Genomic DNA, 19,678 nt, shown 5'->3' on the forward strand with positions numbered 1-19,678 from the left:
CGTTGCGTTACAATACTCTGCTCCACCCTACAATGTAGAAGATATTTCCCCATATGAGTGCACGATTCTGTTAACTTACTTCTGTTAACTTATTGTGGCGAAACGTTTAATTAACCCTTTCACCGCCAGTCAATTTAGAGTGAAAAATTCCCTTGTGCTTTCAACACGAAAATATGGTGTCTGAGTATAGCTGTGGATTCCCCCTGTGATGTGAAGAAAATATGGTCTATCCTACCACCGAACATAAAGAGCAGTAGGTTCATGGAAAACAGACCCATGATCTGGTCACCCTTCAGTGACATGGGTCCTCTACCAAGCTGCTGCATAAATGCGTGTTTGGCAGTGAAAGGGTTAAAGTTCCCACAGCCCTTTACGACCATCGTAGCAGTGAATTCATATCCACTATGTCCAGGGTACAGCGAGGTACAGTGATCTCATCCCCACCGTTTTTAACCCTTCCGAACCGAAGTCGGGTACCCGTTCATACCTGGGTTGGAGTGAGGAATTCGGAGAAAAGTGCCTTTCCCAAGGACACAACACCATGCCGAAACGGGGCTTTGATCCGGGATCACCGACACACACAAACTGTACGACAGAGATTTAAATTATAGTGTTAATTGATGAGAGAGAGAGAGAGCCACTGTCAAAGAAAGGCTTTTAAAAAGAGGAAGAAAAGAAGCAAACGAAAATGCGAAATATCCTATTAAGTATTATGAACAGGGGTTGGTTGCATTGGCGATTTTTAACAGTTCTAAGTTTGCTTAAGGTTTGGACAGAGTGGCAACTGTCTCCATTTACAAGGTACACAACTTCAATTCAGAGCTGCTAATGCTCCCAGCGCCATTTAAAAAAATTTTTTAATCCCATCAGACTACTCTAATTCCATTAGGCTTAGGACAGTTCTTAACTTCACAGGCAAGTCAGTTTGCGTTCCAAGGAGGTGTCGAAACCTGTGGACTGGTCCATACGCGCCACACTACATCAGACAAATTTTAATAGACGCAGGGTATGACTGTGTTTGGGATGCTCAATTCTTCTTGGAGAAGGAATCTTTCTGCAAGAATGTCAACATTGCTTTAAGAGATAGTTTTCAAAATCTATGGAGATATGCTCTAGAGGCGAGTAGTAAATGTTTGCTTTATCGAAATTTCAAAAGTGGATTTGGTAGAGAAAAATATATGTCAAATGCCTGATAATTACGTTATCAGCCTCTTCAGATTTCGAAGTAGTAATCATAAGCTGGAAATAGAAACAGGGAGACACAAAGGCATACCACGAGAGTTACGGCTTTGTAAGGTTTGTAACATGTCTGTGATTGGGGATGAGTTTCATTTTATAATGGAATGTCCCAGTTATGATCAGTTACGAAATAGATATGTTCCTAAAAATATGTTCCTCCAAAATCGGTTTTTAATTTTTGTAATATGCTCAAAGGAAGATGATTAGATTTGCAAATGTTGCCTAATTATACTTTTGGAGTTAAAAGACATTTGTGTTTTCTCAACTTTTATGTGACATTGTTGTGTATTTGGAAATGTTTGCTCTGGGCATGAAAAGATTATTTTGCAGTAATCCTCCATACTCCAATAGGAGTGAAAGGATAATTAAAACTTGAAACTTGCGTTAAAAAAAACAAACAACAACAAGAAAATGATCAGATGCCTGGCCTTCTCATAAACCCTCAGCGCTGGTCAGGTCTCGAGAGCCTACATAGGTTTGTGTGAATCATTAACATGAAATGAATGAAATAAATAATATTAGTCATTACTTCTGAATATATTGAATTAACGATAAAACAGACTGAACAGATAAGTAATTACTTTAAGATATATTATTGAAATGAAAGACAGAGGCATGCGCGCTTGCTTGCACACACACACACACACAGAGTGAGAGAGAGAGTGAGAGAGAGAGAGAGAAGGGGGTGGGGGAGAGACACTTGGCACTTGAAACATTTCTTGTCATTGTGAAGTAAGGTCATTTTAACAAGACAAACAACTCTTTTTTTTTCTTTTTTTTCAACTTGAAACAGTTCTTGTCATTGCCAGGAAAGGTTTTTGTTTGTTTGTTTGTTTGTTTTTTTAACAAGGGAAACAACAACAATTTAACCCTCCCCCCCCTCTCCCCCCCCCCCCCCACTCCCCACACACACTTGGTTTTTTTTTGTTTTTTGTTGTTGTTTTTAACTGAAACAGTGTACGAGAAAACTCAGCGCTGCCAGGGTCGCCCAAGCACCGCTGCAATCCAAACAAGATTCCCATTTGTAACAACACGGAGGAATGTGACAGGTGACATACATAGTGCTGCTGTGTTTGGCATTGGCCAACCATTGCCGTGTTCAGGATGACTGTTTATGCTCATGTCGTGACTGTACATCGCACGGTTCGTGACTCTGTGTGTGTGTGTGCGTGTGTGTGTGTGTGTGTGTGTGTGTGTGTGTGTGTGTGTGTGAGGGAGAGAGGGGTCGGGAGGGGAGGGGTTGTTGGTGTTGGTGGTGGTGGTGGTGGTGGTGTGTGTGTGTGTGTGTGTGTGTGTGTGTGTGTGTGTGTTGCGTGAATTTGTAAATGTGTGTTTATATGTATGCTCGCGAATGTGTGTGTGTGTGTGTATGAAAATGTGTGTGTACGTGTGTGTGCTCTGTGCATGTGTGTGTGTGTGTGTTAAACTTTAACATATTCATTTTCTCTTGAAATACCTAGTCTGGTGACACCAAATTTGTCTTAAATATAATGGGGGAAAAATCAGTTCTGTTCACACATTCTGTTTATAATGACGATGCAATTCTGTGAAGGGCACGAAAAACGTCAAGTAGCCAGAAATGTTTCCAGAGTCACTGAGGTTACTGTTTCATTTTCATTTCTTGTTAACAAAACTGAGCTCTTTCATCTGATACACTGACACACTGATAAACAGCAATCATATTGTCGTTTATAGTTCAAAATGGAAATACTTCTGCTTTTGAATGGAAGTTACGTAGTAGAATAACTTCATATCTGATATGAGGAGCTGAATTCTACCAAGAGATGGATAATCAATCAGATTGTACTTTCTTTTTGTTGTTGTTAAACGGATCTGAGATAGGCACTGAAAAGCGCGCGCACGTGTGTGTGTGTGTGTGTGTGTGTGTGTGTGTTTTAACTCGGTGTGAGGATCTTCCATTGTCTGGTCTTGTCCATGTGTTCGAATGTTGGCAAAAGTAGTGTCGTAGTGTATTTCATATATACCCTTAATCACCTCATGTACTGATCGCAACAAAAGTTTGCGATATTGAAAGGAGGCGGAGGAAGCCTCTAGTTTTTTATTCAGAGAATGATTTGCACGAAGGCCTTGTTACAACTTAATCATAGTAATATCGATGAACAACCATTAGAATCAATAGATTCACTCGCACATACACACGCGTGGAATGGTCCTGATTCACTGTCAAAGTTGATTCGCACTAAGCATACGCGTCTGATGTTATAATGTTAAACCCCTCTTCAGTTCTCATGGTTTCTAAATTTATAGATCAGCACAATCAACTGGTAAAAAAAAAAGAAGAAAAAAAAGATGTCTTAATTTTTGAAAATGAGTGCGCGTGTTCACGGATTCCGACTACGAGAAGCGTTTTTTCCCCCCACTTCATTCCGATGATGTAGTGCATGGAGACCTCTAGAGGTACATGAAGTAAACTTCTTGCCTTGCCTTGAGACATTCGAACAGGCTTGAATGTTACAATCCGTATGCTCCCCGAAGTTTGCTGCGACGATGGTCAAACTGGCCTCTGCAACGTATTGATTCTGACCTGATCCTGATCAATATGCATACTTGTTAAGTCACGGAGAAGACACACGTCCGATCCGTCGATCTGGAGTGATCTGATTTATTATAATCGACTTTTTGTTACCATCATTTTCTTCATCATCATCTTCTTCTTCGTTCGTGGACTGCAACTCCCACGTTCACTCGCATGTTCACGAGTGTGATTTTACGTGTATGACCGTTTTTACCCCCGCCATGTAGCCAGCCATACTCCGTTTTCGGGTTGTTGTTTTTTTTGTGTGTGTGTGTGTGTGTGTGTTTTTTTGGGGGGGGCGGGGGGGTGTTTCTTTTTTTTTTTTTTTTTTTTTTTTTTTTTTGTTGTTGTTTTTTAAATAATCAAAACCGGGAGTTGTGATGAAGACAGGGTAAGTTTGAAACTGATAGATCTGTGTCGCAACGCCGATCAGTGAGTGCTGCCTAAGATGGAAATGTTCCGTTTCCCAGACACCCGTTTCTGATGGAGATCCAAAATATGATGTGGGTATAGATATGGTAAGTACTTGTAACCTAACCCAACACCGCCACTCCGCGTTTGAAGTTTTATTGTTGTTGTTCAGACGGAGCCACGTGTGAATCATGAAGGCATTGCCTCTTGTTTTCTGTGTTTTAGGGTGATTTTTTTTTTTTTTTAATTCTCTCTCTCTGAAATTGTGAAAGGAAATTTTTTTCCCCCTTTTTAACAAGGATGGGAAACAACAAAGTTGTGCGCAGGTGGCATCAATCTGTCTTTTCTCCCTTGAGCTTGGATCTTATTATTAGAAACGGATGGGGATTGGGGTTGACAACAACATTAATTCTCTCTTCCGTCTTTTCATTTCTCTCTCTGAAAGATATTAGGTGTTTTTTTCTTGTCCCTCTCCCTCTTTCCTTCCCTGCCTCCCTTCCACCCTCTGTGTGTGTGTGTGTGTGTGTGTGTGTCTGTGTGTGTGTGTGTGAGCGTGCCGTTCGTGCGTGCGTGCATGTTGCGTGTGTCTGTATCTATGTCGGGTCTGTATCAATGTTTAGAAAAAAAAAAAAAATCCCATGTATTAATATCTTAAACGTTTTCCTTCATTCCCATAAATGGTCCACCTTCTTGAAAATATTGATACTACTTATAATAATGATAATAATCATCATCATCATCAGGAGGTAGGAGGTGTGTGTGGGGGGGGTGGGGCCGGGGGGGTTGCAGGTGGGGGGAGGGGCTGTGTGCAGGTGACACCCATCCATCTTGTCTTCCTTGGGCTCAAGTCATATTTTGATACCCTGGGCTTTTGGGGTTGACATTTGACTGCTCTCTCTTACACTCCACCCTCCATCCCAACACCTCCCCTTCTCTCTCTCTCTCTCTCTGAAAACTCGCTGCGCAATACTATTTTGAAAACAGTGTAAACATTACTGACAACTCAACACATCCCTCCCATCTCTACCCCAACACCCCCTTTCCCCCTCACCCACTCCTTCGATCCCTCCACACACACACACACACACACACATACATACACACAACGACACACACAAACACCTAAAGACGGTCGGGACAAGAGGGTGGGCGTGGGGGGTGGGGGGGAGAGCGAGTGAAGAGAAATATTCTATAGTTTTAAGATATCCAACGTAGTTGGCGAACAAAAATATAAGGCAAAAAGCCAGTCACAAGTCAGTGTGGGTGAAGAGGGGCGGGGAGGGGGTGGGGGGCGGATGCGAAAGATGGAGAAGAGATGGATGTGGCAGATGAAGCAACACAAGGAACCGTAAAGAGGTAGGGGAGGGGATGGGGGGGGGGGGGGGGGGGGGGGGGGGGAGAGGGGAGAAGAGAAGCTTCAAATCGTCGTTGCCCAGTAGGGTAAGGGGTCGCGTTGTAGCGATACTAAGTCGGTTGACAGGTTTGTCAGGCTACACGACGGCCCTGTCCTGTCGCTTGCTGGTTGTAGGGGAGAATGCCTCCCCCTGTTTGGCACGCCGCATTGGGGTGGGTGGGGTCGGGCCACACACACGCACGCAACGCGCGCGCACGCACACACACACACACACACACACACACACACACACACACACACACACACACTCTCCATCTTTGTTGCTTTTATAAAATAATAAATCCTTTCATATCGACCACCGTGTTCTTGTGCAAAAGCGCATTCAGGTATGAATAAATCGCTGTATCCGCAACTTTTTCACGGTGTTTCTTTTTGACTCCGAGTCCGACTGTCTACCTGTCATCTGCCACTCCCCTCACCAGCCCCCCCTCACTCTCTCTGCTTTTCGTGTATCAAACACCTCACACCAGCCCCCCCCCCCCCTCTCTCTCTCTCTCACTGTGTGTGTGTGTGTGTGTGTGTGTGTGTGTGTGTGTCTCCGTCGTCAGCTGACAATCTGCTACAAGTTGACAGGAAACACAGTTAACTTTATTAGTTGTATCAGTTGTGTGGGAACCGGCGTGGGTACGTGTAAGGATGGAATGCAGAAGACAAACGCAAGCGTAAGTTCAGTTCGTACCTTGCGTATTTCGTGGGTACATAAATTTATTTCCGAGGTGAGGGCATTTCGCTGCTTAAAAACAAAATCTCCGTTACAATAAGGTTTACAAATACGATTTTCGCGCGCGCGCGCGCGCACACACACACACACATACCTTCACAAGCACGCACGCAGACACGAACATGCGCACTGACACAAACATATACACATATAAGCGTTCTCACGCGCGCGCGAGCGCACTCTCTCTCTCTCTCTCTCTCTCTCTCTCTCTCTGTCTCTCTCACACACACACACACACACACACACACACACACACACACACTTGTGAAAAAAAAGTACTGTGACATGTGCAGATCCGTGGAATACAGGTGTGCCTTCATTAAGGAGAAACTGAAAAGGAATGCTGTCAGATTTGTTTTACAAGCAGAACGCACGAGGAGAATGAGGGACTTTGACTGACAGACAAATCAAGACTCTACCACGAGGCGCACACAGGGCACATGATATTTCTAACGCACTGACAAAGACAGTGAAATTCCCCCGACCCGCCTCTCACACACACCCTTCCAATATTATGTTTTTTTCTTTCTCCAGTTACTGACACTCACCCTCACCATTTTAGATTTTGTACTCTATCTTTTCCACATTCTGTTCCCTCTCTCTGTCTGTCTGTCTGACTGTCTCTCTTTCTCTCTTCCTTTCTTAGTCCCCTCCCCCTCCTCCCCTCCACCTCAACCGCCCCCTTTTCATTCGAATATACAGAAATGTCGATTTCTAATTAATACTAACAATCATCATTATGATAGGAATGATAATAATCCAAATAATAATAATAATAATATCATTTATTTTCAGTCTAATATCATCATCTTAGATGAACAAACTATAAATCAATAAACGAAACGAAACTGAACATTAATGGCATTCCGGCTGGACGTCATTATCATCATCATCATCATCATAATAATGATAATAATGACTGATAATTATTATTAAGAAGATGAAGAAACTAACAGTAATAATAATAATAATAATAATAATAACAATAATAAAGAAAATATATTATGAAGAAAAAAAATAATGGTAATACTACTAATGATAAACGCCATTGTGATACCATAGAGGCGAATGTGAACATTGGCGGTATGAGTTAATTCAGTGTAAGCAGCGATGGTCTCGATTGCATTTCCTACTTTTTACCGGAACCTTCTTTTAACTCACTGTAAGCAGCGATGGTCTAGATTGCATTTCCTACTTTTTACCGGAACCTTCTTTTAACTCACTGTAAGCAGCGATGGTCTAGATTGCATTTCCTACTTTTTACCGGAACCTTCTTAAGTGGTGTACGTGATCGATTTTGCTGAACAAAAGAACTGCAGTCCCAAGAAGAAAGAGTTCAAGTAAAAAATGATGGCACTTGACCTGTGTATAAGCCCTGTTTATATCTCAGTGAGATGACAGCCCTTCACTGACAAGCACGCTTGTCAGCAGCAGTCAAGAAGTCAACGGGAAATTTCAGGGCTAGTCCCCACGCCCACTGTTATATAGCGTGATCGTGAAGATGAAAATTTTAATAGGGCGTGTTCGGAAAACAGAGGAATGGTTTGTTAAACTCAGATGTAGGCTACCTATTGCGTCGGAGAGTCTGCCGTCCCAAAGTAAAATAAAAGGATGATAGGTTGTTAACTTTTTTTTCTCTTTTTTTTTTAATAGACGCATAAAGATTTAATCGCTCTTGTATTTCACGCGCAAAAGCTCACATACGCAGAAGCACAAGTAAGGGCATCATTGCATTCATGCATGCAAATAGCATTCTGGAATTGATATAAACGTTTTTCCTATATTAATGCCTGTCTCTGGCTCGCTCTCTCTTGTTCGCACAAACGTCTGCATCCCCTCCCCCCACCCCATTCCCTCCTCCAGAGAGAGAGAGAGAGAGAGGAGCACTAAACATATAAGATATATTCCAAACATACCCAACCGCAGACAACAAAACTAATCCAAACAAATGGCAAGCAAGACTTGGGCGGGGTGCTTCGCGCCAGGGCTTGCCTGGGAACAGTTTTATGACGTAAGGTCAAACGTCATGCTTTGCGCTGATGATGCATTTTGATTAATACCGTCACCCCCCCACCCCCGTCACCATGACAACTGTGTTAAAGAGGATAGCGTCGGGGAGTATTCACGGTTGGCCACACAAACGGAGGGAGACAGGAGGAATGCCCATAACGTCCGCCTGGTAGCAAAAACACAAACCGCTGGAGTCAGGTGGGGTGACAGGGCTGTGCTTGTTGGGTGATGAATGCTTCAAGTTGAACCTGATGACGCGGCCTACTGTCCAAGTTAGAAATTGGGTTGCTTGCATGTTGTTGTTTTTAGCGCAGACACACACACACACACACATGATACGCGCGCGCGCACACACACACACACACACACACACACACACACACACACACACACACACACACACATACATATTCTTAACTATCTACCTGCATGCCTACCAGCCTGCTTGCCTACATACCCTATATACATAGGCTAAGCACACACACACACACGCACACACACTTATTATATATAGAGAGAAAGAGAGAGACATACATACATACATGTATACATACATATTCTTAAGTACCTACCTGCATGCCTACCAACCTGCTTGCCTACATACCCTATATACATAGGCTACGTACACACACACACACACACACACACACACACACACACACAGAGCTACCAAGGGAGGGAGAGGGTTCTGCAAAACGTATACCTATAATTATACTAATCCAGATGGGGGGATGGGGGGGGATGTAGACTGTCAGTTTCGCCTGATGTGACCAACCATCGGCAGTGTCTGCCCCCCCCCCCCCCCCTTCCCCCTTTTCCCCTCTCCGCACATATGGCAACCAAAACTAATTTTGTGTGTGCTTTTTTAATGCTAGTCACATGACAAAGAACAACCACCAACCACCAATCCCTCTCTTTCTCTCTCCTGATACATACAGAGAAAATTCCTCTTCTACCACCCGCGGCATACAACCAGTCAATCACTTGATCTCCAAAAACATACAAATATATTCATATTTCAAACTGTTTCACCAGTTTATCTCCGATTCGAATAGATTTTAACTTAGAAAGTATTGTGAAGAACGGGTATAGCACGATTCCATTCGTAAAATGTGTGTTGGGTGTATTTGACTGACCAAATATTCAAAGTTGAATGGATTGGCCAATGATCTGTCAGAATTTCTCCTCTCCCCTCTGCTTCCCCTCCCCTCTGCTCCCCCTCCCCCCACCATTCTTCTAAATTTCTTCTCCCCCCCACCCCCTTTCGTGTTTCTCTTCTATCAGGCCGATTCCTCTGGTGACTATAAATTTAATCTCGTGTTAATATTGATATCAGCATTATGTTACTATATTATGTATTGATTCGTTTTATTTCATTATTTCATTTCTTACTGTTTATGAATGTTATTTGATACAATTGATAATATGAAGTTCATCAGCCGTCATGTTAAAATTGAAGTGCAACGTTATGAGCACAGTGTAAGCTTTGAGCTTGCTGATGCTTTTTTGTCTTTGCATTGTAATCAAGTGTACTGTTGAACAATTAAAGAGTATTTAAACCAGTTAATCACTGTGTTTGATCGCATGGTCAATAAGTAGGCCAAAATTAACATGCCGATGCGTGCGGAACTCGCATGTTTTAAAGTATGGATCATAATAAAACCAGCATGAACTGCACGTCATACGTACTAACACAGCATAAACTATATTTTCATTACATGATAGCAAACCAGCTCAAACCAGCAAATACAATTTCATGCATAATAACAAACCAGCGCGAACTATATATTCCATACATAACAAACCATCATAATGATACAATTTCATACATAATAGAAAACCAGCTTATACCATTTCATACAAAATAACAACCCAGTATGAACTATTTATGCATGTAACAAACCATACATAACAAACCATCATAATGATACAATTTCATACATAATAGAAAACCAGCTTATACCATTTCATACAAAATAACAACCCAGTATGAACTATTTATGCATGTAACAAACCATAATGATACCGTTTCATACTTTATAGCAAACCAGCTTATACCATTTCATACATAATAACAACCCAGCATGAACTATCCATACATATAACAAACCATCATAATGATACCATTTCATACACAATAGAAAACCAGCTTATACCATTTCATACGTAATAATAATCCAGCATGAACTATCCATACATATAACAAACCATCATAATGATACTATTTCATACATAATAGCAAACCATCTCATACCATTTCATACATAATAACTCAGTGTGAACTATCCATAAATATAGCAAACCATCATAATGATACCATTTCATACATAATAGCAAACCAGCTCATACCATTTCATACATAATAGCAGCAACTCAGCGTGAACTATCCATACCAAACAAACCATCATAATGATACCTTTTCATATATAATAGCAAACCAACAAGCTGCCTACCTGGGTAGAGCCAACTGACGGCTGCCATTGGGCACTCGTCATTCGTTTCCTGTGTCATTCAATCAGATTTCAGACACGCACATATACACACTCAGGCAGCCATGAATTCACTGACCCGCTGGCTATGATAGGCTATGGGACCTTGATCGTTTAACCTATATACTATTTCAAGCGTGATAAATAACCAGCGTATACTATTTCATGCGTAATAACAAAAAAAAAGAGTACTATTTCATGCCTGATAACACACCAGCGTGTATTTAGTTTCAGAATTTGTAGGTTGTATTTTTGATTGTGTACTGTTTATGATTGTGTGCTATGACTTGTGTGTGTGCGTCCGCGCGTGCTTGTGTATGTGTTGTGTGTGTGTGTGTGTGTGTGTGTGTTGGTGAATAATTTGATAATGTTTGGTATCTTGTGTTCAGTTTTTTTCTTTTTGATATTCACGTGTGTGTTCTATTTGTAAACGCCTAGGGCTTATTTTCAAGATTATGCGTAGCGGATAGTAATAATAATAATAATAATAATAAATGTAATAGTAATAATAATAATAATAATACCATATGCATATTGACAAACCAGCTCATTTCATTCACTTAACGAACGGGACAGTGGGGAATAAAACGAGCCGATGGTTGTGCTGTGTGTGCGACAGATGGCAAGGAGTTCGACGCCTTCATCAGTTACCGCTCGCGGTCACGTGACGAGATGTTCGTGCTGCACGAGCTGTACCCGCACCTCGAGCGCCACCTGGACTTCAAGCTGTGCATGCACTTCCGGGACTTCCCTCCTGGGGAGAGTGAGTTCCCTTTTTTTTCTCTTCTCTCTCTCTCTCTCTCTCTCTCTCTCTCTCTCTCTCTCTCTCGCTCGCTCGCTCTCTCTCTCCCCTTTTCTTTTATTTTATTATAAATATTTTTAATTTTCTTAATTTTTTTACTTACTTGCTACTCGTGGAACTTACGCATGCGCTAAGACATAAGGCGCGGCTGTGTGTGTGTGTGTGTGTGTGTGTGTGTGTGTGACGGATTAAAAGTTCAGTCTTGGTACGACGATGATCTATCTCTGTCTTCTTTCGGTACAGCCTCCAAGGGAGGGGGGGTGGGGTGGGGTTGGAGGTGGGGGGGAGACAACTCCTTCTTCTCTTTGGTGCGGTGACTTTCTGTCTGACTCTTCTGACACATGGGATGAGTTACGTCCCTTCTGTTGTCACATTTATTTTTCTTTGCGGTGGAGGATCAGGCCTCCCCCCCCCCTCCACACACACACCTCCGTCCCCCCTCCCCCAGGCCCTTCTCTCTTCTCCTCAAAGCCACTCTTTTGTCCTCCCTGTGTCTTTCTCCCTCCCCCTCTCTCTCTCCATCCCTCCCCCCTCCCTCTCTCTCTCTCTCTCTCCCTCTCTCGCTCTCATTTGTCCAGTTGATGTGTTGTATAAACGACTGTTTTGTAACGAAGCCGCAAAGAGTTACAGGAGATGCAGCCATGTATATCATTTTCTATTCATTGGAACACCGAGGTTTGACTGCCGGTTTACCATTTTCTGTCATTTTCTTTACAAGCCACTACATTGTTAACGTGCACCTATGCCCGGAGGCCCAAACATTAAAATGTGTTAATCTTGAATCTTGTGATTCGCTCTCTATCTGTCTCTGTCTGTCTACGTGACCCCCTCTCTATCTCTTTCTCTCTCTCGATGTCTGTCTCTCTCTCCTTGTTTCACGTTTCACACACACACAGACGTACAGACACGTACACATGCCTACACACACGCGCGCGCGTGCGCGCAAACTCACATACACTTGCACGCATATAAATAGACATGGTGATTTTGTAAGTGTGAAGACCCTGCATGAACTCCCTTCTACACACCCACGTGCCTCACTCTTGTACACCCATATACCTCACTCTTGCACACCCATACACCTCTTACAGACCTGTATATCTTACTCTTATACATTCATGCACCCAAACACCTCTATCGTGCATACCCATGTACCTCACTCTTGCAGACCTATGTTCCTCATTCTTGTACATCCATATTCCTCACACTTGCACACACACAAGCACACATAATTATACCTCACTCCGTGCAAACCTGTATACCTTGCTCTCATACATTCATGCACCCATACACCTCACACTTCCACACCCATATTCCTCACTCTTGCACACACACACACACACACACACACACACACACACACACACACACACACACAAAACACCCATATATCTCACACTTGCAAACCTGTATACCTTACTCTTATACATTCATGCATCCATATACCTCACTCTTGTACACCCATACACCTAACTCTTGCACACCCATACATATCACTCTTGTACACCCATATACCTCACTCTTGTACACCCATATACCTCACTCTTGCACACCCATACACATCACTCTTGTACACCCATATACCTCACTCTTGCACACCCATATACCTCACTTGCACACCCATACACATCACTCTTGTACACCCATATATCTCACTCTTGCACACCCATATACCTCACTCTTGTAAACCAATACACCTCTCTCTTGCACACCCATATACCTCTCTATTGCACACCCATACACATCACTCTTGCACACCCATACACCTCACTCTTGCACACCCATACACCTCACTCTTGCACACCCATACACATCACTCTTGCACACACACACCAATACACATCACTCTTGCACATCCATACACATCACTCTTGCACACTCATACACATCACTCTTGCACACCCATATACCTCACTCTTGCACACCCATACACCTCACTCTTGCACACCCATACACATCACTCTTGTACACCCATATACCTCACTCTTGCACACCCATATACCTCACTCTTGTACACCCATACACATCTTGCACACCCATACACATCACTCTTGCACACTCATACACATCACTCTTGCACACCCATATACCTCACTCTTGCACACCCATACACCTCTCTCTTGCACACCCATATACCTCACTCTTGCACACCCATACACCTCACTCTTGCACACCCATATACCTCACTCTTGCACACCCATATACCTCACTCTTGTACACCCATACACATCACTCTTGCACACCCATACACATCACTCTTGCACACTCATACACATCACTCTTACACACCCATATACCTCACTGTTGCACACCCATACACCTCTCTCTTGCACACCCATACACCTCTCTCTTGCACACCCATATACCTCACTCTTGCACGCCCATACACCTCACTCTTGCACACCCATACACTTCACTCTTGCACACCCATACACATCACTCTTGTACACCCATATACCTCACTCTTGCACACCCATACGCCTCACTTGCACACCCATACACATCACTCTTGCACACCCATACACATCACTCTTGCACACACACAAAAGCACCCATATACCTCACTCTTGTAACCTTACTCTTATACATTCATGCACCCATGTACCTCATTTGCACGTCCGTTTTCATCACTCTTGCACACACACTCAAGCACCCATCTACCTCACTCTTGCAAACCTGTATATCTCAATCTCACACACCCATGCACCCAAATACCTCACTCTTGCACACACATTATGTACCAGTTTACCTCACCTATCACATTCCAGCACGCCTCATTATTTTGTAGTCTGTTCGTCTCCCGGAATATATTAACCACGCATGCGGACAAGTCGTGGTGCGCGCTGTTTAATGCAATTCATGCCACACCTAGCCACGGCAATGTGTGACTGTTGTTGTTGTTTATTCAAATAAGATGACCCTTTCAAGGCTTTGGTTCTTCAAAACACGGGACATTTCTCATTTTCAAAAACAAAAAAAGTGTCGCGAATACAACGAAAACACCAAAAAGAAACAAAATAATTTTAAGTTCGCAGTTTGCGTGCTTAATGTTCTCGGAAACTTGCAAGCAATTTTCTCAGAAACTTGCGAACAGTTCATAAATTGCATACAGATGAATAATAGATTTTTGTTAAGATGGAAATTTTTGATCGGGGACAAGTCTAAGCTGATTTGATTTACCTGAATTTTGGCCAGCAAATTGTGCCGTGTTCACCGTTTACGCATAGACGGTCCTCTGTTCGGCTGATCTCAGTACTGAATTGCTAGTTGGTCATTATTTAACGTCTATTTCACAGAAGTGATTTTAAACGGTATACTGAATTGTGTGTGTGTGTGTGTGTGTGTTTGCGTGCATGTGCGTGCGTGCGTGTGTGTGCACGTGCGCGTGTTGCAGCCATCGCCGACAACATCATCCAGGCCATTGAGAACAGCCGACGGACCATTCTGGTGCTGTCGCCGGCCTACGTGCAGAGCGAGTGGTGCCGCCTCGAGTACCAGAAGGCGCAGCACGAGATGCTCAAGCTGCGGCACAAGATCATCCCCATCCTCATCGAGGACCTCAGTCAGCTGGGGCCCGTGGACCGCAACCTCCGCGCCATCCTGGACACCGTCACCTACATCCAGTGGCCCGGCAGCCACGACTCCAAGCGCCTGGACAAGTTCTGGAAGCTCCTCAAGCTGAGCATGCCGAAGAAGAAGAGCGACCTCACGCGCTCCCTCAGCTCCGCGGAGAGCTGCGGCAGTGACCGGCCCTTGACGGCCGTGTCCCTGTCCTGCTTCAGTCAGGTGGTCTGCAGCATGTCGGACGGCGCCCTGCAGCCTCAGCGAAGTCTGTCCCTCTCCTCCAGTCTGGAGGAGGCGACGGAAGAGGTGGAGGTGGGTGGGGAGCAGCAGGCTGCTGCTCATGCCAGCGACGGCCACGACAGCCACCCAACGACGGTCACGTGCTGTGACAGTGACCAGAGCACGGACAGCGGGTGTCCGAGGGACAGAACAACATCCTGCGCTTCCTCGTCGTCCTCCTCTGGCGAGGAGACCCCCCCGGTCCCCTGCGACATGACGTCACCGCTGGGCAGGGCCCTGCAGGATGAGGCGGTGCGGCACGTCACCAGTGACGACCACATCGTGGAAATCCGGGAGTTCCCCGGGGACCAGGTGAGAGTGACGCCGTGGCTGCCTGCCAGAATCACCACCAGGTGCTAGCGGCTGGTGGTGTTTGGTTGTAAAGGACCTCATTTCGTGTTGAGACTGTGTGCCTTCTGAACTGGAACGCCGTTTAACACCGCAGGGTTGATGGTGAATAGGATTTGGAATGTGCTCAGCTAGACTTTCCAATCGCTGGTTGAACTACAGTGTGTTCTAATACTGGAACTTCCAAACCAACAGACGGTGTGCAGTATACGGTGTGTTCTAAAAACGGAACATCCACTGAAGAACTTACGACAGACACATGACGGTTAGAATACAATGTGTTCTTAACTGGAACGTCAGAGACTGTACGGCAGACAACGGTTAGAATCTCCCAATACTGTTCGACAGACGACTGACGAATAGAATACAGTGCAAACTGGAACTTCCGAACTTGAACGACAAACAATTAAGAATAAAATGAACTGATTCTGGACTGGAACTACCAATACGACAGACGGTGATCAGAGTACAGGGTGTTCTAAAACTGGAACATCAAAATTCTGAAGACAAACGAATATTTGCGGTGATTCAAATGTGACTATTTCCTACTTTTGTTACATGTTTTTGTTTTCTTGTTGTTGTTTACTCACTGATACAAGTCAGTGTTTTGATCGCATGTGGTTTTGAGTCTGTGACAGACCATGAGTAGAACAGTGGACAAGACTGCTTACAGTGTTACTGCTGTCTTACTTATCACACATATCCATTTGTTTTTGCAGCTCATAGAAAATTGAAACTTGTTAGATCGCGCGCGCGCACACGCTCGAATGTATGTGTGTGTGTGTGAGAGAGAGAGAGAGAGAGAGAGAGAGAGAGAGAGCAGTTCCTTCGTGTAACCACTTGCCCGATTTCAGTGCAGCATGGACAGATGAGCATCATTCAAACTCATGGATCATCATCATCATCATTACCTTCATTAACGTCACAGGGTAAAGAAAAAGAAAGGAGAATAAGACCAAAAAAAAAAAAAAAAAAGTGTCAGCATTTGTGAATATTGCTTGAACATTTGACCTACCGACCTACCTACGCTCACCAAAGTCTGATCTTGAGAGGTTAAAGTCATGCGGGTTCTGACGTCTTCAGGTCTTTTTGAGACAGGTTTTTTTTCTTGGGCGGATCGAGGGGGATATGGGGGAGGGGGTAGCCTACTTTAATGAATTTAGCAACAATGGTACAAACATTAATCAATCCACATCAGTCGATTTACAAATTTAACGCAGGAAGTAAGGGGGCAGGTGGAGTGAGGAGGGGGGGGGGGGGGGGGGAGGAGAAAGGTGCAGTGGTTATGCGTTAACTTTTCATCCAGTGTTCACCAGTGTGTGATATCAAAGTTCGAAGCCCCGTTTCGGCACGGGCGATATGTTCTCTGCAGGGCAGGAACTTGAAAAACTTGACTCTGATTTTCTCCGTCACTCCACCCGGCCATGTGTGAATGGGTGGGTACCCGACTTCAGTTGGTGAAGGAATTACAAGCGATGGCCCGGGTGAGAGGACCAGGCCCCGCCTTCCTATGCTAGAGCCCATGACACGGTGAATATGAGTTCGCACCCCGATGGTCGCAAAAAGGCAGTGGTCCCCTTTAACCTTTTAGAGGAGAAAGGGGAGATTAGGAAAAGAAAAATAAAACAAACAAAAAACAAAACAAAACAAAACAAAAAAGGAAACACGGCAGCAATGAAATTGATAATCTTGTTGGGTTACATATTTGTGATTACTTTTTTTAATCTGTACAAAATAGAAAAGTGATACGGTGTACATTTTATTCAATGCATCTCAGGTGTGAGAACGTTTGGGTCTGACTGAATGCACTGTACATATATATAATTTTGCTATTTTGCATACTTTTGTATATAAGCCTATGTTATGTATTGAGATTTAGTCACTTCAGTTTTTTTGAGATGGCCATTTCAATCATTTATAGCTGAGGGTGGGGGTGGAGAGAGAGGGGTCGGCGCTACACTTTTCCAGTATGGTGACGATTTTGACACATCAGTTGTATAGCTGCACGTTTCTTTACACACCATATTCTGGCTCAACAGAAGCACATTGACAAGTGACAACGAACATACAAGAACTCGATTTAAAACAACAACAACAACACACCACACACACACACACAAAAAGCACAAAAAAACCCAACCAAAGAAACAAACAAACAAAAAAAACCGAAAGCTTCTGTCATCTTTCAAACTCCTGTGAACGCAAACGATTCGCATGCCATGTGCTTAACATGATACCATTATCATTATTGTTAGTAGTATCCTTTTGGACTATAGTAATGTTATAACCTATGTTTGAAATGTTTTGACAGAGAACAATTGTATGGATATTTAAGTAACTTCTTTTTCAGTTGAGCATTTGAAATCAGGTCTTCTAAACATCTCTCTCTCACACATAAACGCGCGTGTGCGCACGCGCACACACACACAAAATAACGTCGCCAAAAATTCACAGATGTCAGATTGAAGGGGACACACACTCTCTCTCTCTCTCTCTCTCTTTCAGAGGAGTATGTTGACTTCAGGACTCATAAAGAACAAGAAATCCCTAACGTAGCATCACACTTTGACCTTAGTGTCTTCAAAAGGCAGAAAAAAAAACACAAAAAACAAACTCCGAGAGATAAGAACACTTTGCTCTCAGGGTTTGCTCAGCAAAGTTAATGTATTGTGAATGTTAAGCATGTGTTTCAATGTAATAAAAGCTGTTGAAATTACTTTTCAAACCACCATAATTGTGTTCATGATTTCTGGTCAAATTTCAAGCAAGTGAGCTTTAGTCTATACATGTATAAAGTGCCAGTGCCAGTGGATTTATGGTGTAGGCACCTTTTTGTTACTGTTGTTTTTGTTTGTGGCCATACAGGACAAAATAAAAATGTCTGAAATTTCATAATGAAATTTCTGTCTATATTAGAGCATGAATTTTGTGCCAGAATGGGTAAAAACTGAATGCTGTCAGGGTGAGTACTTGTGTTCTTAGGCTGCAATTTTATGCTGGTTATATCCTTGTTTTCTCATCAGCTGATATTGATTACTCACTTTTATTATTATTATTCTCATTCAGTTTTTTAGAGTTAAACTGTATCATCATTTAATTTGTTTTGTTACCATTTTTATCATCCATCAAGTTCATTTTATTGTCCTTCAGTTGACTGTTTACATTGTATCATCACCATTTCATGTTTGTTTCGTTATCATCATGTTTTATTATCAGGTTGTTTTGTTCTCATCTGGTGTTTTTGTGTCGTTGTCTTTATTTACTTTCATTGTTTTGTGATTGTTCAGTTTTGTTTTAAAACTATTTTTTTTCGTGTTGGTTTATGCCATTCTCCCCACTACGTTTTACGATGACATTGTTTTATCTTAACAGTTTTCTGCTGCTTGTTTTTCGACATTCAGTTTTACTGTTAGTTTCTCCTCATTCAGTTTTCAGTCCTTGCCATCAGTTGGTTTATAATTAGATTGTTTGGAAGTTAGTCCTTTTTTGTCAGAAAATAAATGGGGCCTATGAATATACTTAATGCCATTTCCAATCAGACATGCACACAAAACAGGCCTGTGTTGAGATTGTGCTATGGAAGAAAAAGCAATAAAAAATATTTAAAAAAAACAACCCAAAACACCCACATAAAAGCACGTAGCTTCTCAATCTCTGAGTGACTCACTGAGTGTGTGTGTGTGTGCGTGTTGTTTTTGTGTTCATTAAAGTTGATGTGGTGCAGCATGTATGAATCAGTCTGCATTCTTTGATATTTGCTTGAAACCCTAACTGAAACGTTACCCAGTCACAGTGCACAACACACACAAAAAAACAGATCCTTGACACTGGGAGAAGCCTGCCTGTAAATCAAAACTCAATCCCT

General features: G+C 43.0%; 1 protein-coding gene across 2 annotated transcripts in view; it reads left to right on the plus strand.

Moving 5' to 3' along the window:
* Positions 1-16,966, plus strand: part of LOC143279928 (uncharacterized) — a 39,332-nt gene extending 22,366 nt beyond the window's left edge. For both annotated transcript variants that reach the window (XM_076584265.1, XM_076584266.1), the window contains 2 exons: positions 11,440-11,583; positions 15,017-16,966. In XM_076584265.1, the coding sequence (XP_076440380.1) occupies positions 11,440-11,583; positions 15,017-15,825 (953 nt within the window). In that variant the 3' untranslated portion in view covers positions 15,826-16,966. The remainder of the gene's footprint in view (positions 1-11,439; positions 11,584-15,016) is intronic.
* The last annotated feature ends 2,712 nt before the right edge of the window (positions 16,967-19,678 follow it).

Source organism: Babylonia areolata, chromosome 3, assembly GCF_041734735.1.
Source record: "Babylonia areolata isolate BAREFJ2019XMU chromosome 3, ASM4173473v1, whole genome shotgun sequence".
NCBI classification, from domain to species: Eukaryota; Metazoa; Mollusca; class Gastropoda; order Neogastropoda; family Buccinidae; genus Babylonia; species Babylonia areolata.